The 23,257-nt window shown below is 55.2% G+C and overlaps 1 protein-coding gene across 1 annotated transcript in view; it reads right to left on the bottom strand.

Annotated features, from left to right (window-relative positions):
* Nucleotides 1-21,307, bottom strand: part of SH3GL1 (SH3 domain containing GRB2 like 1, endophilin A2) — a 29,089-nt gene extending 7,782 nt beyond the window's left edge. The window contains exon 1 of the mRNA XM_028126231.2: nucleotides 21,106-21,307. Within this exon, the coding sequence (XP_027982032.1) occupies nucleotides 21,106-21,150 (45 nt within the window). The 5' untranslated portion in view covers nucleotides 21,151-21,307. The remainder of the gene's footprint in view (nucleotides 1-21,105) is intronic.
* Between the last annotated feature and the right edge of the window lie 1,950 nt (nucleotides 21,308-23,257).

Below are 23,257 nucleotides of genomic sequence, written 5' to 3'. Positions count from 1 at the left end.
CCATGGGGAAGGCTACGACCCTGACATTTCAGTCCCGCTCAGGAAAAATGCACACGTTTTCAGATCCAACGAGAGCAGCAGATACCACCATGGAAATAACACCTGTAGAACCTGCACTGCACACAGAGCCCACCCCCCCCCCCCCCCCCCCCCGCTCAGTTGGAGCTCAGCACAAGCCAATCCTGCTCCCACACAGGGCGGGAGGAAACAGCCGAGGTGCCTGGTGGGGCCCGCGGCACCGAGGACCTGTCCCCCACTGGCTGAGCCCTGCGTGGCTGCAGCACCTCCCGGGCACAGGCAGAGAGGGTGGTGACCAGCGCCCACTGCCCTGCAGGGCCATGACCGCGGCAGTGTCTGTAAACTGCAGCCTCCCAGGCCCCACCCAACTGCATCAGGGCCTGAGTCACTAGCAGTGATCCCATCATGGCTGCCGTTGTGAAAGCCAGGCTGGTGCCTCCTTGGGTCCAACATGAAGCCCAGCCTGGGCCGGAACCTTCTACAGAACCCTGCCCCAGTTCGGAAGCCAGTCTGCGCCCCAAGTGGCCCCCACCAGGTGAGACCCAGGGGCTGCGGAAGAGGCTACCACGCAGGGGGACCTGGCAGCGGCCTCTGGAGGTGAGCTCCCCATTGCCCACCGGATGCTTCCCGGCTCTTTGCGAGACTGGCTCAGTGACTGTGTCCATGTAGGGCCTAGAGTGGGGTCTCTCCTGGGGGAGGCTGGGCACCCTGAGCAGCGAGGCCCCCGTGTCTGTCGTCAAGATCCTGCTGGCCTCCCCCACGTCTACCGGTCATGAATTCCCCTTGGATGAGTTTTAGTGCCAGCACCTCGATCCAGCTTCAGGACACCTCCAGTGGGCAGGAAGTTCCCTCTTTTCTCTCTGGTGGCACCTCTTCTGCAAACTGCACACACGGATTCATGCCGTATGTTTGGCCAGACTGATACTACCCCATACTACTTTTGACTTTTGGGAAAAGCATGCTCTGCCCCCAGCCCGGGTGGCAGGCACTCCAGGATGGGACAGGGATCTGTGGCTCTGAGTGCCCTAAGTTCAGGCTGAAGGGGTGGGTGCTGCCGGGTAGGGAGCAAGAGGCCCTGCTCCTGTATGCCTCCCCGCATGCCTGACCCCCTCTTGCTGCTTTCTGGCAACTCCCCAGGCCCAGATCCCACCTGGCCTTTGAATGATCACATTGGCAATGACGTGTCCGCATCGGGCAGACAGAGGCCTGTCAGAGGCTCCTGCGTTTATGAGCAGCAGGGCCACGTCGGCTGATGGTACCCCCTGCGAACTGGGCACCTGGGAAGTGAGCGAGCCTGGAACAGAGCTGGATCTTCACCCAGAGCACCCACGTGACTTCCATGCACAAGTGTTGGCCTGTGGGTGTTAACAGTAAAGACCAGTTGGGGGAGGGGCTGTTCTTTCAAAGACGGTGTTATCACTCCAGACCTGTGGCATCTTTGGGGAGAAGCAGGGAATCTGACACTCGGGAGAGAAAGAGCATATGCAGTGGAAGGATCCACGAAAGGAACTGGGGAGCTGCTGCACGCCACGAGCCAGCAGGGCAGCCCCTCCAGTAGCAAGCCAAACACGGAAAGCCAGAAGCTGCTTTCACGGGGGCGAGCGGATGACGGCCGCCTGCACTAGCAGGCACGTCCGCCGTGGCCACTTGGTGGTAGCTGGGGAAGCAGTTCGAATCCTGTGGGGTGGGAGGAAGCCAACAGCAGGCCTCCAAATGAATCATCTCCACAGGGAAACCTGATCAACACACGCAACACGGAAAATGAAGGGGCCAATCTGCAGGCTCGGTGACCTGGGCAGATGACCTGCTTTGATGATGTAAAGGTTTAAGAGAAAACAAGAGGAGGAAGAGGAGGAGGAGGAAGCTGGCACGGAGGCGCCAGGAGGAGGGGAGATGTGCAGGGCTGCTCAGGGCTGCACTGTCCCGGATGGGCACCGTGTGTCCCTAACTCCAGTGTCCTGCACCTCGTCCAGCCACCTTGTGTTTGGGGGCCACCTGAGACACTCCAGGACCACCTCCCAGGGTAACACTGGAGGTCACCTGCACTCTCCTGGCCCGGGCTTCCCCTCCTGCCTCTGCGTGGCTAACTTCTCCCTGCCCAGCTGTGGGTGTGCCAGGATGACCTTTCCCTCACCAGGCATAGAGGGGAGAAGCTGCTTGTCGGCACTGCTGGAGAGCTGGAGTGAACGGCACAGAATAGGTGACCGAGACCAGGGCCCCGGGGCAAAGGGGGCCTTGAGGGTCTAGGCCCAGCCACTCTGGCTATGGCCCTACACGAGCCATCCTGAGATCTGGGCCAGTGAACAGGCCTCCCAGCTCTCGCGTGTGAGCCTGGCTGCCTCGTTAGCGATGGCTGTCAGAACGGGGGTCAACAGGCCGGCACCAGCTAATGACCACGTTACGTGATGATCTGTGTCTAAAGCAGGAGAGGATACAGAAGGGGCACGAGAGTCTGTCTCCTGGCCTTGGGGACCAGCCCTCTGGCGGGGGCGATGAGAATGTCCGACATAGCAGCAACGCAGGGAAGAACACGGTGAGAGTCACAAAGGAAGTGTGAATGTGCCCAGAGGGTGGCGGGATGCAGCTCCGAGCTGGAGGAGCCACAGGGCCAGTGCTATCTGAGCTGGGCCTGAAGGGCAGGGTCCCAACTGGCAGAGCCAGGCCAGGTGGGCACAGAGAGTTCTGGGTTCTGGGTGAGATGCAGGTTTGGGGCACAAGGGCTACCATTCCTGGCCGACTATGTGCCAGAAACTGTGTAGGCCCATGCACTGTTTCTACTGATGAAGGTGCAGGGACCAGCCAGCCCGCTTCACGGATGAGGAAACTGAGGGGTGAGAGGCTGTGGGGCTGTAAGTGGAGGACGTGGGTGCTGTGCCCGGACCTGTCGGACTTGTCAGTCCACCTGCATTGAGTCCTGTGCTGGAGGACTGGGCAGCAATAGGATGTGGGTGAAGCCTGGGGCCCGTGCGGGCCTCCGAGGGCTGTGGGGAGGTGTCAGAATGCCGTGTGCACAATGCCTGGACATGGGAAGCCCCAAAAGGCAGCAGTGATGATCCTGGGCGGAGCTGAGAAATTCCTGAGCCAGGGTGATGGCGTAGGGAGGGGAGCCCCCCACCCCCGCTGCCGGAGGACAGACACACTCCCTCCAGATCCCTTCTAACTCCACCCGCCTTCCTGCCACCTCCTAACATCTGGAAGGCTTGGAGCCAAACGCTGCAGAGCAAACCGCTCTAGTTTCCATCACGGTCTTCTGTCTCATGACCCAGCGTCCACGGCACGGGCAGAGCCGGGGTTTGTCTGCTGCACCTCCGACTACACGGCTGCCGGCCGCCTCGTAGCTCTCCCTCCTCTTGCCGTGCTCCTGGGCCCCCGCCTGAGGGGGCACTAGCACAGACACCACCTGCTCTACTCTGGCTAACGGGACTCTCTTTCTGAAAAGGCAAGGCGAGCTGAGCACGCTTCCGGGTGGGTGATGTGTGTGGTGCACTGGCTGCCCCCAAACACCCTTCTCTTGATGGTCTGTCCCTACCCAGAAACTTTCAGTGGCCCCTGGTGTCACCAGGATACTTGGAAAATTCCCAAAGCCCGGGCCCTTGTGAGCTGCTTGAGGACAAGCTGCTTGATGACTGGGGTGGAGCTCCCTCGTGGCTCTGAGAGCAAAGGCCACGAGACGTGGGGCTGGGCCACAGTTTGGGGGGTGAGGAGGAGGTGCCAGGGAAGTACAGCCTGTGGAAACATCATCTGCACCCTAACAGACCTTCATTCCCCTCCTGGGAGGAGCCGGAGGACACGCAGCAGACATGTGAGCAGAAGACCGAAAGCTCTTGGCACTAAGTGAGACGCTTCATCCGTCACAGGTCCTCCATAAATATTTGTGAGGTGACTGGGAGAATAAGTCACCAGCCCCTTGGTTAAACCTCACAGAGGGCAGGCTTCGGACAAGTCAGAACTTCCGGAGACATACCGGGAATTCTGAAATTTCCCCGGATTTGCTGGTACCCTTCATGCCTCAGGGCGCATGCTTCCTCTCCTCCTAGCCATCCCAACTCAGTGTTTTCTAAAAAGCAGCTCGGTGGAAGGGCGCAGTGGAAATGATCAAGCAGGAAAAGTCTTCCGAAGTTATGTGCCACATGAAAACTCCCAATTGGACGCTGCGACTGCCAGATCAGGCCCTGGCGGACAGACACGCAGGCAGACATGCACCCAGACACACCCCTGCACGTGGTACTTCATCGGGAACCTGGTTCTGGGTGCCAAAGGACCGTGGCCTCTGAAGATCTCTTAGCAGAAGGGGTGGTGGTAGCCACGATGCTGGCTCAGAAGCAGAAGCCAGAGGTCCCCTAGACTGCAGGGTCGCACCAGCTCTGATCTCCCAGCCAGAGTGGGGCTGGCTGTTGTCTGGGGAAAGAGCCAGGAAAGCTGTGGAGAGGAGCTGGGCAGGGGGGCCCTGGTCAGACCTGGCCTCTCACTGCTGAAACCCCCGTGGTCTTCTGCCACCCGCAGGGCCGGTCGTTGATGTCCCGTCTTGGGCTGGCCTGAGCCTCCCCCATCCCTGCACAGATGCAGCTCAGGACTGCTTGGCTCCCGGCTCCTTGAGATAGAGAATGGGACACTGGGCTGGCACGGGGAGATAAACGCTGTGCTGTCTGGAAGGTGGCGAGCCGAATGCCACACGAAGTCCCAGCTGCCGCTGCCCTGCCTGGCACAGGCTGTTCGAATGCCGGGGGGAAATCCCTCAAACAAGAAAATCCCTCAAAGTCACCTGTCTGGCTTCATCTGAAAGTCTGAGGTGGCCACGGCAAGGGCACTGGGAGCAACGCAGGAACTGACCACTGTAAAGAAGTGACTTTAGAGGGAGGTGGCGAGGCAGACGGGGCACCGTCACCCAGTGACTGTCCCGGTGGAGTAAGGAGCCAGATAATGAAGTTCTGTGTGCTGCTGTCCCGGAGATGGAAAAGGGATGTGATGGAGGCCTGGTCTTGAGGCCCTGACCTCTGCTTTTGCAGAGTTAAGTCTGAGTCCTGGCAGGGAGAGGCTCCTGCCGGGCAGACACCAAGACAGCTGCCCCTCCAGCTCCAGGCTAAGAAGAACTTTTCTTCACTGACTCCGCTAGAGCCTGCTTCATCCACCCCTCCCTGCGACTGTCACACTGCTTGCCTGCCAGGCCGACAACACCCAGAAATCCGTCTGAGGGCCGCATGTGTCTCTGCAGCCCTCCACATGCCCGAGCCAGGCCTGCCCCCACCCTGGCTCGGACTCTCCTCGTTCCTCCCCAGGACCCCGGGTAGCCTCTGCCCGGGTCCCCCTCCCCAGGCCTTGCTCCTGCCTTCTGTACAGAACCCTGCACGAGTCAAATCGGAGCCTGCCACCCTCTCCCCGCACCTGCCCTGTCTTTGCACTGCAGCCCCCACGACTGCTCCCCTCCCCTCCCCTCCATACCCCTCCCCTCCCCGCCACTCCAGCCTAATCCCTGTGTGGAGTGGGGGGGGGGGACTGAGGCCTCGGCTTCAGTGTAACTTCCTGTTAGAGTCCCCCATGCCTTTCAGAGCTCTTCCCGTTCTAATTCTGCATGCCACGCATGCCATGGATCCCACACTTGTCTCTGGGTGATGGCCAGCTCCCAGGGTGCGGGGACCCCATGTGTCTTGCTTTCTGGCCCAACCCAGCACATTGCATGGGTTTGATGGACACCATCTGACTGGTTGGCCCAAGGCCCACTGAAGGGCAGACTCTTGCTGGCCCCTCTCCCCACCTGCAAAGGGCAGGCTCAAGATGAAGCCTCCCTCACCTCCTAGGGCATGGCTAACGAGACAGAGGTGCAGCAGCACAGGAGGCCCCAAAGGCTGGGAGAGATCTGTGCACACGAGGCCGCGGAGGAACAGCGAGGGGCTGGGCAGACACAGACAGTTGCGAGGTGCCATTTCTTGTTGCTCGGTCCCAGTTCCCAGATGTTATGGAGCTGGCCTCGGCCCTCTCTGTTTGAGGGAAGTGCCTTGTTCCTCCCTGCAGGGTGACTCAGCAGTCCTAGGAGATGTGGTAACAAGGAACTCACCCTGCCTGGCCCCAGCTCCACGTGGATGGTGTGGGGAGAGGGCAGGCTGGCCAGCACTGGCCATGGGCAGGGATTTCCCCTCACGGTCTGTCTGGCCGGGAGCCAGGGGCTGAGCACCCTCCCGACGCACTGTGGTGCGGCAGTGGCCTGAGATCCTAGGTGCGGCTCCTCTGGGGACCCTCCCAGTTTCCTTGTCAATGAAATGGAGTGTTGGCCCAAGTTCAACAGTAAAGATTGGCAATCCTGGGATTTCTATGAAGATGCCAAGTTTCCCCAAAAGGAATCAGAAGCCACTTAACAGAACTGGTCCCCACTTTCATCCATGGTTCACCAGTTCCCTGGTTGATCTCATAGAAACTGGGGGAGGAAGTGGGCCGCGCTGGGTGCTGAGAAGAGCCAGCCTCTAGCTCTGAAGCACTTAGGGCTTGCAGAGGGAGGCAGGACAGCAGGAGCTAAGGAGGGGTCATGCAGCACAGATGATGTTCTGTGGTCTTGCTGCCTTGCTGGCCCTTCTGTCATCCTTGAGACCCCAAGAGGAAGGGACAGAGCCATCAGAGAGCTCCAGCAACCACCTGGCCTAGCTGCGGCCTCTGGGCAGGTATCTTTACCTTATAAATGGGATAACTAAGACCCAGGAGGCCCCAGGACGTGCCGTGCCAAGGGCCAGGCAGCATAGTGCGTATGCGCAGGGGTGCTGGGGGGCGGGGTGGGGGTGGTGGTGTACGTGCATGTGTGTGTCCAAGCCAGGCAGGAGTCCCAAAATAGTTAAGTCCAACCCAACTCGAGGCTGTCCCTGGACTTCTCTGGCTTGTTTCCTCATTTTCAGAGGCGAGCTGGGTGTCAGGGTGCTGGGAGACAAGAGGCTGATTAATAATGAGCATGGGTCTGCTGGAGACTAAGGATGGCACTTGGGGTGGGCTGCAAATGCCAACCCTCCCACCAGCGAGCGTGGAGCCACATCTCAGGCCCTGTAAGCGGGTGGTCAGGAGGACCTTACCTGCTCCTGGACACCAGGCCAAGAACCTGAGTTTAAAGCAGGGCGGCCGTCCAGGACTACTCTGAGTTAACTGTGCCGGCCCAGACACCAGAGACCTGAAGTTGAGGGCCAGCTTTGCCCTGAGCCTTCTGGAACGCCACACAATACCCACGGCTCAGGGCTGACAGGGGGCCAGAACTCCTGGAACACTACAGAGCCCTGTGCAAACACCGAGGGTGCACCAGACTGGAGCCGTTTAGGGGGCTCACCAGTCTCCCTCACGGAGACCCGTGCCCAGGGCATGGTGCTACTGACCTGGAAAGAATAGAACAGGAGTTCTCTCGGGCCGCTGGCTGTGACTCGGCCCAGGACGCACCCTGGGAAAGTGAGGAATCTGGGCGGCACGAGACCGGGGCGGGGGGGGGCGCTCAGGCTGCAAGCTCATTCGGCTTCCTCCTAGGACAGGTGGAAGGAATGAGGCCTGCTGACCAGGGGACTCTGAGCTGGGCCTGATCCCAGCTGGTGCCCCTGGCTGTAGAGAAGGTTTTTCCCAACCCCCCCACTGGTCCAGGGGCACCCACCTGTCTCAACTGCAAAATCAGTCTTGGAAGGCCAGAGCTGGAAGGGGTCTAGTCTCAAAATCACTGTCAGCCACCTCAGCACAGAGGAGGACACCAACAGGGCTGAGGAGGAAGGAGCTGCCTGGGTCAGGCAGGTAGTCCGCAGTGGTCACGGGGGCAACCTGCCCCTATCCCCCCCAGCTGCCACCCGCCCTTTAGTGACCCGGCCTGTTCTTCCATGGGACGCACGTGCGCGCGCGCGCGCGCGCGCACACACACACACACACACACACACACTGCTGTCAGCACCCAAGCCCCAGTGGAGGGAGCACCCAAGACTTTGAAGTTCTCAGGGACTCTGCCGCAGGCCACCGATGCAGAAGTGCAGGTCTCAGGGGCCCTTTCTCCTCCCTCAGGGTTCATCTTCATTCCAGCAATGCCACTTGGGACTGCCTGGCTCCACCTCCTCGCCCCACCTCCCCGCTCCAGGGCGCCCCAGTCGGCAATGCGGCTACGGTGAGGAGCTGGGAGGGCAGCATGGGCCTGGCTCCCAGTAGGTGCTTGGGCAACCAATATTCGTTGAGACAATAGATACGTGTTGGCATGCACACCCTGCCCTCTGGGAGCTACTGGGCGGGGGCTCTCCGCAGAAACAAGCACCACCTCTGCCTACCAGGCCATGACTTTACACAAGAACGCAGACTCTGCTGAGCCTCAGTTTCCTCAACTGTAAGATGGGAGGTGTGTGACGACGTGCTACGGGACTCAGGCATGAACGTGCTTTAAAACCCACAGACTAGGGGCGCCTGGGTGGCTCAGACAGTTAAGCGGCTGCCTTTGGCTCAGGTCATAATCCCAGGGTCCAGGGATCCAGCCCTGCATCGGGCTCCCTGCTCAGTGGGGAGCCTGCTTCTCCCTCTCCTGCTGCCCCTCCTCCCTGCTCTGCGTGCGCATGCCCTCTATTTCTGATTTTATTTATTTGAGAGAGAAGGAGCAGGAGGAGGGGCAAAGGGAAAGGGAGAAGCAGTCTCCCCGCTGAGCAGGGAGCCCGATGTGGGACTCGATCTCAGGACCCCCGGATCATGACCTGAGCCAAAGGCAGACACTTAGCCAACTGAGCCACCCAGGTGACATCTCTCTCTCAAATAAATAAATAAATTCTTTAAGAAAAAGGGGGGGGCAGCCACCTGGGTGGCTCAGTCGTTAAGCGTTTGCCTTTGGCTCAGGTCATGATCCCAGGGTCCGGGATCAAGCCCCACATTGAGCTCCCTGCTCAACAGGAAGCCTGCTTCTCCCTCTCCCCCTGCTTGTGTTCCCTCTCTCGCTATGTCTCCCCCTGTTAAATAAATAAATAAAATCTTAAAAAAACAAAACAAAACAAAAAACAGCCCACAGACTATAGGTACAGGCCTGCTGCTCACCCCGGGGCAGGCCACCCAAGGAAAGGCGGCCAGAGGGCTGTGTGCAGGCTGCTGGGCAGCGTTCCACAACTCGGGCAAGGGCCAGAAGCAGGATCTGCCAGGCGGCCCACAGGACGGGGTGAAAGGCTTCCTGGGGAGCCCTCCTGAGGGACCCATGGTCCCACACATACATGACCACGCAGAGCCAGGCAGGGATAAAAACTGCGTCCACAGCAAGCTGATCTACTAGCTCTTCTTTTGCAAGAGAAACTCTGAGGGATCAGTAATGGGACCTTGACTCCAGAAAGCACACAGCACCAAGAATACCTGTTGATGGGCAGCTGTGATACACAATTCTTTGAGAGTGAGAGAGAGCAAGAGAGAGCGCAGGAACAGGGGGGTGGGACAGAGAGAGAGAGAGGGAGAAGCAGGCTCCCGCTGATGGGGCTCAATCCCAGGACCCCAGGATCCTGACCCGAGCCAAAGGCAGACACTTAATCAACTGAGCCACCCAGGAGTCCCTGCGATATACAACTCTGAAGCTCTATTTGTAGGAAAGGGAGGGAACAGGGCACTGAGATGAAACGACTTGGTTTGCAGGAAGACGGTGGGTAGGAAACCCCCAGTGGAGGGTAGGCCCTGGCACAGAACTGCTACCATGTCACATCCTGGCTGCCCCCCCTCTGCAGGCTACCTCTCCTCGTCCCGCATTCACTCAGCAACCAAGGTGGCCTGCTGGCCAACCCTGAACACCCCCGAGCAGAGGTCTCAAATTCATGTTAAACAATGGTGATGGAGGACTTCCTATCAATCCATCAGCTTTTAAGTCACCAACATGGGATCCAGGAACCAGGGAGTGACTTCTGCAGAGCTTCAGATTCCCTCCACAGAGCCCTTTACCTAAAAATGGCTGGGGGGTACCTGCTCTCAGCACGGTGACCCAGAAGTCGACTTGGCCAAACGAACTGGTCCCATTTTCTGGCTGACTTCGGCCATCAAGTTGGAGGAGGCGAGAGAGCTCACGGAGGATAAAACACACAAGCACATGTGCGCACACACCCACACCTTAAAGACGGAGCTGAAAACTTTTATCAGGGCAAGGCTTTAAGACCGTGCAGACCTACGGCTGCCATAACAAATTACTATAAACTCAGGGACAAACACCACAAAACGTTAAACAACCTGACACCATACAACATACAAAAATAAATCTTAAAGGGGTCAGGATTCCGACATGGATCTCACTGGGCTAAGACCAAGGTGTTGGCAGGGCCGCATTCCCGTCTAGGAGGGCTGGGGTTTTTGGTGCCTCTCCTGGCTTCTAGAGTGGCCCCCATTCCTTGGCTGTGGCCCATCCTGTCCTCAAAGCCAGCGAAGCCGACCTGCCACACTCCCTTCTCCCTGGCCCTCTGCTCTGCAGTCACACCTCCCTCTCACCACAAAGGGGACAGGAATGTGCCTTTAAGTGCCCTCATCCCTAGAGCAGGGCCCACCAGGTTAATTCCAAGTGATCTCTGCATCTCCAGGTCCACACCCTGGCTCCCATCGGCAAGGTCCCCGCACCAAAGCAGCACACAGACAGGTTCTGTGGAGCAGGGCGAGTCACCCTGCCTGCCACAGGAACCACAGGTGGGTCTCGCCACTCGTCCATATCAGTTCTGTTCTAGAATGTGGCAGCAAACACTGAGCTGTTGAATATGGAACCACTGCTCCTAGGGGAAACAACCGGGCTAGGCTCTCGTAAGCCTCTGGCCACAGCCAATCAATACATAACCTTGTGTCACATGCATTTCTGTTTAAAGACACCTTATTTAACACACGCTATTGACTTGTCTACACTGAACTCAGCCAGCAGCGCCGTAACCCCCTCCTGAACCAAGCTCATCTGACACATGGGTTTCCTCCGTAAGGTACAACACAGCCTTCTCGCACTCAGGAACACGAACTGGCCCTGTAGCTCTGTGCTTGGGGCTGTTTCAAACAGCAAAATCACCCACAAAAAGCACAAAATTATAAAAAACTGGCACTTAAATATACTGCAAGGACACTGGCTAAGAATCTGAGCTGAAACACAACATCTCAGCAGGGAACTAGCACATCGGGAGACTCAAAATTGTTTGGCCCTCTGCACATGTTTGCAAATGACTGCAAAGTGCCCCAAGTACTGATTTGGGGGCTACAAATAAATACCAGCAAACAGGTGAAAGTGCACACACAGACTCTCCAATCAGGGAGCTTCGACTGTATATACCAGCGCAAGTGGCCCCTTTGCGACAAGGCTGGATGCCAGGTGCTTTCTGCAAACTCAATCTCACTGTGGAGAACAGAACTGAAAACACAGCTATTGAGGAACTGACAGGCTGATGAACAAATGAATTCTGTGAGGACGACACGGGGCAGACAGAGGGTTCTGGGTGCCGGCTACAGCTACAGGCCCCCCTGGATCACACCCCAGCTAACCCCAGGCCTGGGGAGCCTCCGCCCCACCCACTCAGCATCCTGGCCAGGGCCCCCGGGCGGTACCGCAGAGTACACTTGAGTGTACATATCACCCTTATGAGTGTTCAGACACATGACTCCCACCAGCTTTGGGCCCAGGACTTTAGGTCACGCAAATTGAATACGATTTTTTTTTCCATGCTGCTACCATGGAAAACCTATATAGTTACATTAAATGAGGTGTAAGTCTGGAAAACTTCTCAGACACGTGCCTGAGAGGACATCTGCAAGAGTGCTCACTGCCACACAGTCTGAAAGAGCGAAGACATGGAAACATTGTAAATGCCCACTGGCAGGGGATGGTACAGCCATGCCAGGGAAAGGTGTTCAGCTGAGCTATGACACTAGAGCTACACAGGTCCGTGTGGACGGGAAGCAGGAAGGGTACCGAGCCAAAAGAGCAGCTTACACCAAATAACCACGCAACACTATCTGGAGGGGTAAACTTGCAAAACAACACTGTGCACCTTCTGGTGACAATTCACGTGCAGTAAAGGTGTAAATCAGGGAGGAGCTTTGCCTGTGACTGCAGTGCCCATGTTTTAGTGAAACTCTTGTGGGCGTGTGGCTACTATGGTGGCCCTTCTTTATATCTTTTCCCGTGTCTGAACCACTTCATGATACAGCAACACAAGACGTGGATGATACACAAACTTACGTGGACACATATAATTTAACATTAGCTAGATAATGGTTATGGACAACACATAATGTGGTGTGTCACTCCACGTAGCAGATCAATGTACCCACGTTAACGGTTATGATGTGAGGATGTGATTAACAATAAGGAACGCTAATAACAGCAGCAACAACCTTAACAAGGCGCCTGAGAAGTGACGTGCCCTTGACAGCACCCCAGGCACCCCAGCACCCACTGGCTCGGGGCCTGCTAAGTGCGCCGGGAGCTACCCCAGTGACCTCTGCAAGAAGGTCAACCCTGCGGACTCCGCTGGAAAGCGGAGCGGACTCCTGGACTCCAGAAGCACAATGGAGGCAACTGGGCAAAAGGACTTTCTCCCCGCCCTCCTGAACTGGTGCACTTTCCTCCTGTCTCTGCAGCTTCCCACCTAAGACTCCCAAGCCCACTTGTACTGAGGTGGTAGAGAGGCTCTACTCAACAGAAGGGGCCTGCTAGCACCTCCTGCCCACCCTGAGCTGAAGCTATGCTCTGGGGCAGCGCAGGGGGCCCGCTGTGGGAAGCACAGGACGGGAGAGAACACTCAGGTGTCCCTGAGGCTGTGGGAGAGAAAGGAACCTTGCAGGGAGCCCGAGACAGACGGTCAGACTCCACTGTGAAGATGTCCCAGGCCAAAGCTGGGTGAGAAAGCCATCCGGATTGGGGCGTCCAGGACCTCTTCACAGCCCACCTTGGCGTGGGGCATCACTTGCATGCATTTCAGGACCCTGACCCAGATACCCACTTGGTGGTCAGTGGGGAGCTGCAGCAGCTCCTACGTTCCACAAAGATGCGGGAAATGCTGCCTTGCGCTGGGCAGAAAGCAGCTAGAGACTAATCTGTAGCAACGATTCTCAACTCTCAGGAGCTACAGGTCAACCCTAGACCAGCCAGGTTCGATTCAGGGATGAAGAAATCCCATCCCCATTCCCTCAGCTGCCCTCTTGTGAACCACAAAGGCTGGCCTTGAAGGGCCAGTGCTGGGTGTCCGCCTCTAGACAATCACGGCTCTGATGGCCCAAGGCCTTCGGGCTGGCGAGTACCTGCCCCTCTGCCCCCAGGCAGCCACGGGGCCTCGTCTGGGAAGGTGAGTGGCTGGGACCAGGGGGAGCCTTGGAGGGCAAAAGGAGCAGGAAGTTCCCAGTTTCCTTCCCGCGGGGCTTCCTAAGAATGTGGGTTGCTACTCAATCCTGGGGCTGAGGCCCAAAATGACAGAAAGTTCATCATTCAACTGTTGCACTTTAGAAAAAGTAGGGCTGGGGCGCCTGGGTGGCTCAGTTGGTTAAGCGACTGCCCTCGGCTCAGGTCATGATGCTGGAGTCCCGGGATCGAGTCCCGCATCGGGCTCCCTGCTCAGCAGGGAGTCTGCTTCTCCCTCTGACCCTCTTCCCTCTCGTGCTCTCTATCTCTCATTCTTTCTCTCTCAAATAAATAAATAAAATCTTAAAAAAAATAGAAAAAGTAGGGCTGGGTGGAGGGGCACTGGTGAAAGAGATGTGACTTATGGGCCCAGGTGATGGCTGGGGACTCCCTGAGAGTATCGACTGAACCGTGCACTTACTGTCATGCCCAGCCAAAGCCAGGGGAACAATCTCTGAGCTTTGACTTCTTATTTTTAAACCAGCTGGACCTGTTCCTGATCGAGGGCTGTTAGCCACTCTGCTTCCCTGGGGTTCTGCCTAGGCCTGAGCAGGAGCCACCCCAGGGACATTGCAGGAGGCCATTGTCACTGTCACTGGACTGCCCCAGTCCCACTCAGAAGGAGCCCACCATTTCTGATAACTTGGTCAGCAAGCCATGGCCCAGGGGGGCCCTGGGCCTGTCACAAGCCACCAGGTAGCCCTGCTCCATCAGGAGCTCAGGTCTGATGAGCAGAAAAGCACATTCTGGTGTGAGGATGTGTTTGGCGTGTGGCACATGGGCACGAGAGCACTGGGTCAGATGCTCAGAGGATGGAGACGTCTTTCCAGTGGGCGGCCACAGGAGAGGGTAAGGATAAAGGGAGATACAAACAGGGCTTTACAGGGTAAACAGGAAGTGGGCAGAGAGACCAGGTTGGGATGCGGAAGGTGAGGCACAAGGCAGTATAAAGTAGCCCGGCCGGCAGGCAGACTGGTCAGACTGGACTGTGCCACCCATGAAGGAAAGAGGTGGGATTTAAAACTGGGACCAGGCGGGGCTCCAGGAGGTCCTGAATGCCAGGTCAGCTGGGGATGTTCACCTTTCTGCTCTGCTTCCTTTAGGCGTGCTGACGCTACAGCTCTGGCATCTGCACCCATAACCCATGATGCAACCATTTGCTCACTAGTGTGCAAATGTCCGTCTGTCCATCTATCCATCCAATTCTTCCTGAGTTCCCGGGACAGGCCAGGGACTGGGCTCAACTGGGCACACAGCAGTGGCAGAACCACATGGGCCCTGCCCACAAAGACTTAGGATCCAGTGACAAAGACACCAATCTTAGTCCTCAACTGGAAAGGCAGCTACACGGGAGTCAGAGAGACAGGAAGACAGGGGCTCTGAGTGCCCAGGGGCTGGGGAGACGTCTTGCAGAGGCTGAAGGGACACACGGAAGGTGAACTGAATGTTCATCTACCAAAGGCAGGTAGGGCTGCTGAGCCCGGGAGAAGAGGCCGTGTCCTCTCTGACACTCAGTGGATACTTCGCATGGCTGGGCTAGGATAGGGCACCCCTTACGAATGCGAGCCCTGCTGGGACAGTGGCCACTGGGCTAGTGGTCTCAGGCACCGGAAGTGACACCACTGGAGGTGCCTGATTCCCAGGTGTGGAACTCTGAGCAGCTGGGCAGTGACCCAATGCTGAGTCAGGTCCTTTGGAGGAAATCACACTTCTATTTTCCTGCTGTGGTTGGGAGTCTCCGCGTGACCCTTGCTCTCTGGGCCTAGTCAGCAGGTTTTTTTCTAGGAGCGGAGCGGAAAAGGAAGATGGAGCTGTCCTCTGGGATCCTGCGTTCGTGGAACCCTGGTTACTGCTTAATAGGAAATGAGCGGAAATGTACCCAAACTGCAGTGCTCTGTAGAAGCAGCTGCCAAATCCAGCCCTGTGAACGGCTTGGGGGGGGGGGGCGGGGGCAGGGACAAGGAGGGAGGAAGGGGAGGGGGAAGGGAGAGGAGAGAGGGGAGAGAGGAGAGAGCAAAGAGGAGAGAAGACAGAAACCAGCTGCTGCCAATCTGACACACTCCTCCATCCAGCTTGCCAGGGACAGCTTTGAAAAAGAACCAGAAAAAGCCACCCCTAAAACTTCACCAGGCAGAAAAAGCCATTAGGGTTTGAGTACAAGGGTAAAGACGCCTCAATGGGCCTGCAGATCTCCTAAGCCCCTGGGGCAGAAAAGGTCTGTTGCTGAAAAGCTTCAGCATCAAACCATCCTACAGCTTACAAATCTCAGCTCCTGCCTTGGAAATCGGGAACAGAAGACTACTTGACTTTCCTCTGGCCACCTCCCCCCACAACTTGCCACAGTGCCAAAACGTGCAGCACACTGGCCTCTGAAATCCTATGGAGGAAGTTGGCCCAAATTAAAAACTAAGTTTCCCCAGATTGGATCTGTATCAAAATATTGGCAACAACGGAAGAGGAGGAGAAGGGCTGAGACAGGCCAGAGCAGAACTGGCCTACGTCCTTGGATCAAAGGCCGTGGGATGGGCTCGCCAGAGGCAAAGGGCAGGCCTGAGTGGTCCTGGTCACAGAGCCAAGCGTTTCCTCTGAGGGAAAAAACGAGCAGATGTGCATATGGACATCTGAGGGGCCAACCGGTGAGCTCAGGCCTGCAAACCTAAGGTTCAGAGGGCTCCACAAAGGGAAGGCTGGGTGGATGGGTGTGGGGATAAACAGCACTGTATCCCTGGTTCACTTACTAAGTTCTGGGGTCTCAGGAATGCAACAGCCTCCAATTTTTGAAACTGAACAGAGAGACACTATGAAATCCCTAACCTCACAGGCCATTATTCAGTGGCACGCGGACTATAATTAGGTATCCTATGGCTCTGCCTTCACACTGAGCCAGATAAGTAGGGAGAAGTGCACCCAGGCACGCTAACAGGTCTTTAATAAACACAGGGTTCTGAGTCAGAGGGGAACTTGCCACCTCATGTTTGGCAGGCATGGGTAGCAGAATCCGAGTATGATGCCCTCTTGGTCCTGGTTTGTTAACAACAAGAATATAGGATTCTGCTTGGTTACAGAGTGCCTCCATGACTGTGAACAGTGGGTCCTGAGAAGGTGGTCAGGCGAACCCAGTTTTACAGACAGGCCTGGGAAGTGGTGGGGTTCCAGGAGGTCCCAGGATCCTTTGGGGGAGAGCAGTCTCATACTTGTTCTGTAGCTCCACGGTCCAGCCTAAAACACCAGGCTGGTGACCCAAAGCCGAGTTGGGAAGAGCAGCCTGGCCTGTCTACCGATGGAGCAGGATGGGAACATCTCTGTCCAGGGTCCCGCAGGGACACTGCCAGTTCAAGGGTCTTCTTACAGAGGGAGTCAGCAGAGTTGCTTCCGGCAAAGTTGGACTTAATCCAGTTCCCATCACACATGGATATCGCCAACAGCCAAAGCCATTCCCATGTCTGCTGCCCCAAGGCAGAAGATCTTCAGCAAGTTAGCGTGCAGCAGTTGAGCTCAAGGGCCTGGGGCAGGGACCCAATTTTGCCTGTCACCTGTTGGTTCTCAGCACACAGGTTTCATGCTTTTATTCCACTCAGGTGAAGGAACTACAAGTTCCAAACTTTTGTATCTAAGACTATTCCACATTTATTACTTAACAGGCCAAACCCTTTCCTGGGAAATCAAAAGCCTGATTCCACACAATAAGGTTTTAAAAATAGGTCAGAGCAGGTAGTACCTGCTGACGTTCCAAATACCAGCCACGTCCCCCAGATATTACTTACTCTAGCAGGTTGGCGTCCTGGGTGCCCCAGCCCACTCCCCACCCCATGCCTCTCAAAGGAAGTCTGATCTTTCCTCCTAGGCACAAACCCAGAGCCTAGCAAGCATCCAACGAACTTCAAAGCTATGTGATATGGCAGTCATGAATTTTCCTCCTAGCTCTGACGGAACCAATCTTTCAGTTCAAACTCTCTCGCTCCTTTCAAGCCAAAAGAAAAAAAGAAAAAAGAAAAGAAAAGAAAGAAAAAAACTTAAGCCAGCATTCCAGGCAGCTGCCAGATCTATCCCTAGTTACACTCTCAAATCTGGCCTGGCCACAAGAATTATCAGAAATCAGCGAGCAGCTGAGGCCTGGAAATTAACATCGTACCACAATGAGAAGTGAACTTCTGAGTTTGGATCTCACTAGCGGGGTCCCCTGACCCTCCTTAGTCCCCCAGAAATACTCAGATTAAAGCATCTCCCCCAGTTCTAGATGCGCAGAAGTACCAGGTGGGCGGTAGGATTGAGGCCCCAGACATCTTTTCCTTCCAGCGCTTTCCTCTACAGATTCTTCAGCAGGCCTCAGCCCAGCAGGCCTCAGCCCAGTAGCAGCCAGTTCTGAACAAGTAAAAGCTCACAAACTTCTCACACAAGCCCAAACCGACCTTATACAAGACCTGATTGCTTGCACCAGAGATGAACTAGCATGGCATTTGCCAGGATGCTGCCAGATACTAATAACAGGTTTGTTACCAGTATCATCAGTGAGATCAGAAACTTTTAATTAATATCACAGCCTCAATTGCTAGAAATCAAGCCTCTCCATGACCCACTCTCTCCCACATCCACCTGACTTCTTTTTCTCAACTTAGAAATAACACTGTTACAAGCCTCTGAGATCAAGAACCTGTTTCAAAGCATTGTTTCTCAACCTCGGTGCACTGACATGTGGGGCTGGATAATTCTTTGTTGTGGGTAAGGCTGTCCTGTGTATTATAGGATGTTTAGCAACCATCCCTAGCCTCTACCCACTCAATGCCAGTAGCCGCCCTCTCCCCAAGTGGTGACAACCAAAAACCGTCTCAGACATTGCCAAATGTTCCTGAAAGGGCGCATGGGGCTGGGGAGGGGCGGTGGGGGGGAAGGGAAGGGTTAGTCACCCCAGCTGAAAAGTACCAATGCAAGCTTATACCTTCTTAAAAATACCAGATGCCAAAAGATACCCTGGGGTTCGAACAGCTTGGGATCTGGATGCTGAGTTGTATGTACGTGTCTATCTATGTATATGTGGTTATCCATGTTTTGAAAACGAAGAAAAGCAGGCGGCTATCACAAGAATGGCCCAGGAGAGATTTTTTTGTTTTGGTATAATTATTCTCACTTCTCACAAATCTTAGGGCAGGGTTTCTCAACCTCGGCACTACTGGCATCTGGGCCCAGATAATTCTTGGTTGTGGGGGCTGCCTGTGCATTATAGGGTGTTGGGTGGCACCCCTAGCCTCCACCCACTAGATACTAATAGGAACTCAGGTTACGACAACCAAAAATATCTCCAGATATTGCCAATGTCTCCTAGAGAGCAGAACTGGCCCTGGTTGAGAACCACTGTCCTACAGGATGATATAAATGTCCCCACATCGCTTTGTGTAAAAAGGGGACTGCATTTACCCTTGTGCCAGATAAATGAGACCAGTGGCTGAAAGCATACTGCCTGTTCATATGGTGAGAATTCAAGAGACATTAATTACTGCCTCATACTCTCAACAGCCGACCCCACTCTGAGAACAAGAGGATGAAAAGAGGTGTACTGAGCAAGCACAAGAAAAGAAACACACAAGGAGATGAACACGTCTGGATAAACAACCGAGATCCTGGGGGCCTGTGGAAACAACTGCAGAAGAGCATGGAGCAGAGCCAGCATGATTCTTGAGAGCACAGCTCAGCAGAGGATTGATCAGGAGGCCAAGGCAGCCGCTCCCAAAGTAGGACGCGGCCGTCGCAGCAGCTCTTTGGGGATGGGCCCCAGAACGGCAAGATCACAGATCGATCTGAACCAGCAGCTTACACTGCACGGTGCTTTCCAAGTTTCAACATATTTCTCACAAATCTGAGTGCAGGACACCCTGCTTCTCCCTGAGACCAAAAGCTCTGGTGGCCTGCCAGAGCGGCCTAGCTAGTGCCTCTAGCAGAGTGTGTCTGCTTGGGACAGTATGGGGTGTGGACCTCCAGCATGGGCCTTGAGAGCTGGGGGTTGGGAGGAGAGGGCCTCCCCTGCAGGAGGGATTACATCAAGGTCATCATCAAGGTCCAAGACAGTAAGCACCATCCCCAGGTGCTCTGGTCAAGCCCTGGGGATCTGGTGCCTGTTGGACAAGGTCTAACCCAGGGCCAGGTCCCTTTAATTCTATCCTGCTGGGGCAAAGGGCTGTACTCTCAGCAATAATCCTAGAACCCCTCTGGATTAAGTTTCTCTTCCACCAGGGGTTAGCCATCATCTGGGGTTTGCCCTAGATAAAACAGTAGGGTTGGGTCAGGACTTTTTCCATCAAGGGGCAAAAGGTACCAGCTGTGTTACTGTGGACTCATTTCTCTTCCCTCCCACTGAACTTCTCCAAATTGTGGGAAAAGCCCAGTCAGCCAGCAGGGACCACACCATCCCTAAGATGGTCCCTCATTCCTCCGAGGAGTCTATCCACACAGACTCCATACCTAAGGTTCTTAATCTGGGATGGAGGAACCAACAGGATTCAAGGAATCTGGGACTTCGTGGATCTGAAACTATAAACTGAATTCCCCCATTGCCCAGTTTTCTGGAGAGTGGATCCCCAGCTTTCACCAGATTCACAAGCAATGGGGCCTGGACATTCCAAAAAAACCTATACTTAACTGTCACACGTAAAACACTATACTCTTGGATTCAGCATCCCCCTTCTGGGAATTTGATCTGTAAATCCAATCCCACCTGTGAGCAAAGATATTCAATGGATATTCACTACAGTATTGTTTGTAGCAGAAACCGACTGGAAACAATCTACACATCCATCAAGAGATGACTGGTTAAAATTTAACCAGCCCCCAACAGATGACTGGAACACCACCAACCCATTACAAAGATCAAAGAAACTCTAGGGGTATGCTCTAGCGCAGCAGTTCTGGGGTAAGGGGAGAAGGGGAGTTCCCCCAGGGATATTTGGTAGTACAGGGAGATACGTGTGGTGCTGGGATGGGGGGGTGCTCCTGGGATCGAGTGGGTGGGGTCAGGGATGCCGCTCATCACCCCACGGTGCCCAGGACGTCCCTCCGCAACAGAAAGCGATCTGAGGTGGAGAATTCCAGCTCTAGCGTTATCTCCAAAACCATGTAACGAAAAACTCGAAGCACAAAGGGCTATGTAGACTATGCTACCACCGCGTGTGTGTGTGTGTGTGTGTGTGTGTGTGTGTGTTTTAAAAGGAAAGGTGTAACGTATCTTTGCAAAGGGATGCGAATTGTGGGTGACAGTTCTTGCCGCTGGGGAGAGGGACTGGATGCCTGAGGGGCCGGAGGCGGAAACGGACTTTTCACTCTACCCTTTCCCAACTTTGTACCGGGTCCATCAAAAGGGGTTCTCGTTTGTTTGTTTTAAAGAACTACTCCAGACGCCAAGTTTCCCTCCCCTGGGCTCTCTGGCAAGAGTCCCGTGTCGACAGCCTCAGGAGTGTTTCTTCCCCTGCTCTTTCCCCACTCCCTGCCCTTTTACAGGGAAGGGAGGGGAGGGGTCCATGTCCCGGGTCAACCTCCGGGTGCGTCTCTGCCCCTCCCAGGGGTCTGCCCACCCTTCTCGGGGGGACCGGAGCCCACATGGCGGGCAGGGCCTGGGCCACTTCGTGGGCAGCCCCCTCCGTCCTGGGCTCTCCCCACCCAGCGGGGAACACGCGCCAACGCCGCCCCCTCGGTGCCCGCGGCCCCCTCCCGAGCCAGGGTCGGGCCTGGCCGGGTCCCCCCCTCCGGGCAGCCGGGGGTCCCGGGGCTCGCTTCCCCCCGCCTCGGCCTCCGCTCACCTGGCTCGCCTTGTAGAACTGCTTCTTCAGCCCCGCCACCGACATACTGCCTGCCGCCGTGGGGGCTCCCGCCCGGACCCAACGAACCGGAGGGACCGCGCAAGCGACAGGCTCCCGGGCGCCGCCGATACCCCGCGCGCCTCAGCGGGCCCCGTCGGCGCCGCCTCCACCGCCCTCTCGCCAGCTCCGCGCCCGCCCCGGCGCCGCCTCAGCCCCTCGCGCGCCCGCGCGGCCAGGATATTACATGGCAACCGCACACTTCCGGTGCCGGCCTGCGCGCGCCCCCGGCCCGACTGCGCACGCGCGCCCCCTGCCGGCCAGAGAGCGCACGCGCATGTCGCCTGCCTTGCTGGGGCTGCCTCCGCCAGCGAGCCGGCAGGAGCGAGCTTAGAGAGACCGGGGGGCTACAGCGTCCCCTGGAGGCCCCGGAGGTAGTCCTAAAGTTTTAGGAAAGGCGCTTAAATCCTGGGGAAGTTGGGAGGCTGCGTTTCCAAGTCTCCAGATACCTGTTCGTTAATCTCAGCTAACCCAATTCTCTGTGCGTTTAGTCCCTCCCCCACACACCTCCTTAACCCTGCACGTGCGCATCCAATCAGTTGCCCAAGTCAGACATCAGGGTGTCACTTTTACTTCCTTTCTATCCCCTTGTCCTCCCTGCCCTGACTAGACCATCCCACCAGCCTCCTCTCTGGTCTGCCCACCTGCAGGTTCCCCCTACAATTTCCCCTAAAATAGAGTCAGAAAGATGCTCTATAACACAGTTCGTATCACATTAGTCTACTGTCCTCAGAATACACTCACAACTTCCTAGCAAGGCCTGCCTACAAAGCTTGCACATTTTGGTTCCATCAACCCTTCTGACTTCAGCTCTCTTCCTCTTCTATAATCCATGATCCCTGTTTCCTACGGGCCTTTGCTACTGTTGTTCCATTCTCCCCCAATCTTCCCTCCATCCTTTGTGCGTAAAAGATAAATCTGTTTGGAATATCATCTCCTTCAGGATGTCCTTCCAGGTTGATACATGTTAATTGATTTTGTTTTTTAAATCAATTGTTATTGAATTGAATTAATTGGAAGTTAATAATGAATTGAAATGGATAAATTAATCAAAAAGAGGAACAAGAAAGTGGCTAGAGCTAACGTGTTTGCAACTTCAATGTTGAAATCTCTGACAGATCTGGGTGATTTTCTGAAGCAGAAGGTTGCTAGAAGTTTCCAAATGCCTCAACAGAAGGTACTGGACTAGACGGAGGATTGTTTCAGAATATGTATGCCACAAACCTCCTTCCCAAAGATCCTGATGGGGCTGTTATGAATAGTTTTTTTTTAAATTCCCCATGTGATTCTGTAAGGCACTCTCAACGGTGACCTACTGGTTTAAATCATTGCAAAATGCCAGAATGTCATGATTCATATGGGGAAACTCAGGTCTTGAGTAAAACATGACCTGCCCAAAGTGATATACCCAACAATTCAGCTTTTTTTTAAAGTATGTTATGTTAGTCCCCATACAGTACATCATTAATTTTTGTTGTAGTGTTCCATGATTGTTTGTGAAAATTCAGCTTTAATTATCCAATCTATAGAATCAATAGAATTACAAACTTGGGCTAAATTTCACTCTTTGTGCCTCACTTCTCCTCTTGAGAGATTAAATTGGTGCTAAAGAAAACCGACTCTAAGGCTCGCAGGTTGACCCTGAAGGTCTCTGTACTTTTTTTTTTTTTAAAGATTTTATTTATTTATTTCACAGAGAGAGAGGGAACACAAGCAGGAGGAGCGGGAGAGGGAGAAGCAGGCTTCCCGCTGAGCGGGGAGCCCGATGCAGGGCTCGATTCCAGGACGCTGGGATCATGTCCTGAGCCGAAGGCAGACGCTTAACGCCTGAGCCACCCAGGCGCCCCAGAAGGTCTCTGTTCTATGTGAGGTTTTTTAATCTACATGATCACACAGTCCAATCAAATGAGGTTTATGCATTCACTCAACTATTTATTGAGCCCTTGCTAATGTATCAGTCACTGAGAGGTACTGAGGATACAGTGTTAAATTATTCCTGCCCTCATGGAGCTAGTAACAAATACAGATACTAAATCAAATAACACGCTAATAAAAAAAAAAACACGTAAGCTGTAATTGCTTCAAGAAAAAGAAC

Source organism: Eumetopias jubatus, unplaced genomic scaffold (assembly GCF_037043125.1).
Source record: "Eumetopias jubatus isolate StellerSeaLion01/CBP00866 unplaced genomic scaffold, mEumJub1_p1.0 scaffold_1, whole genome shotgun sequence".
Taxonomy (NCBI): domain Eukaryota; kingdom Metazoa; phylum Chordata; class Mammalia; order Carnivora; family Otariidae; genus Eumetopias; species Eumetopias jubatus.
The sequence above is the reverse complement of the archived record's forward strand: the minus strand, read 5'-3'. Positions and strand labels throughout refer to the sequence as shown.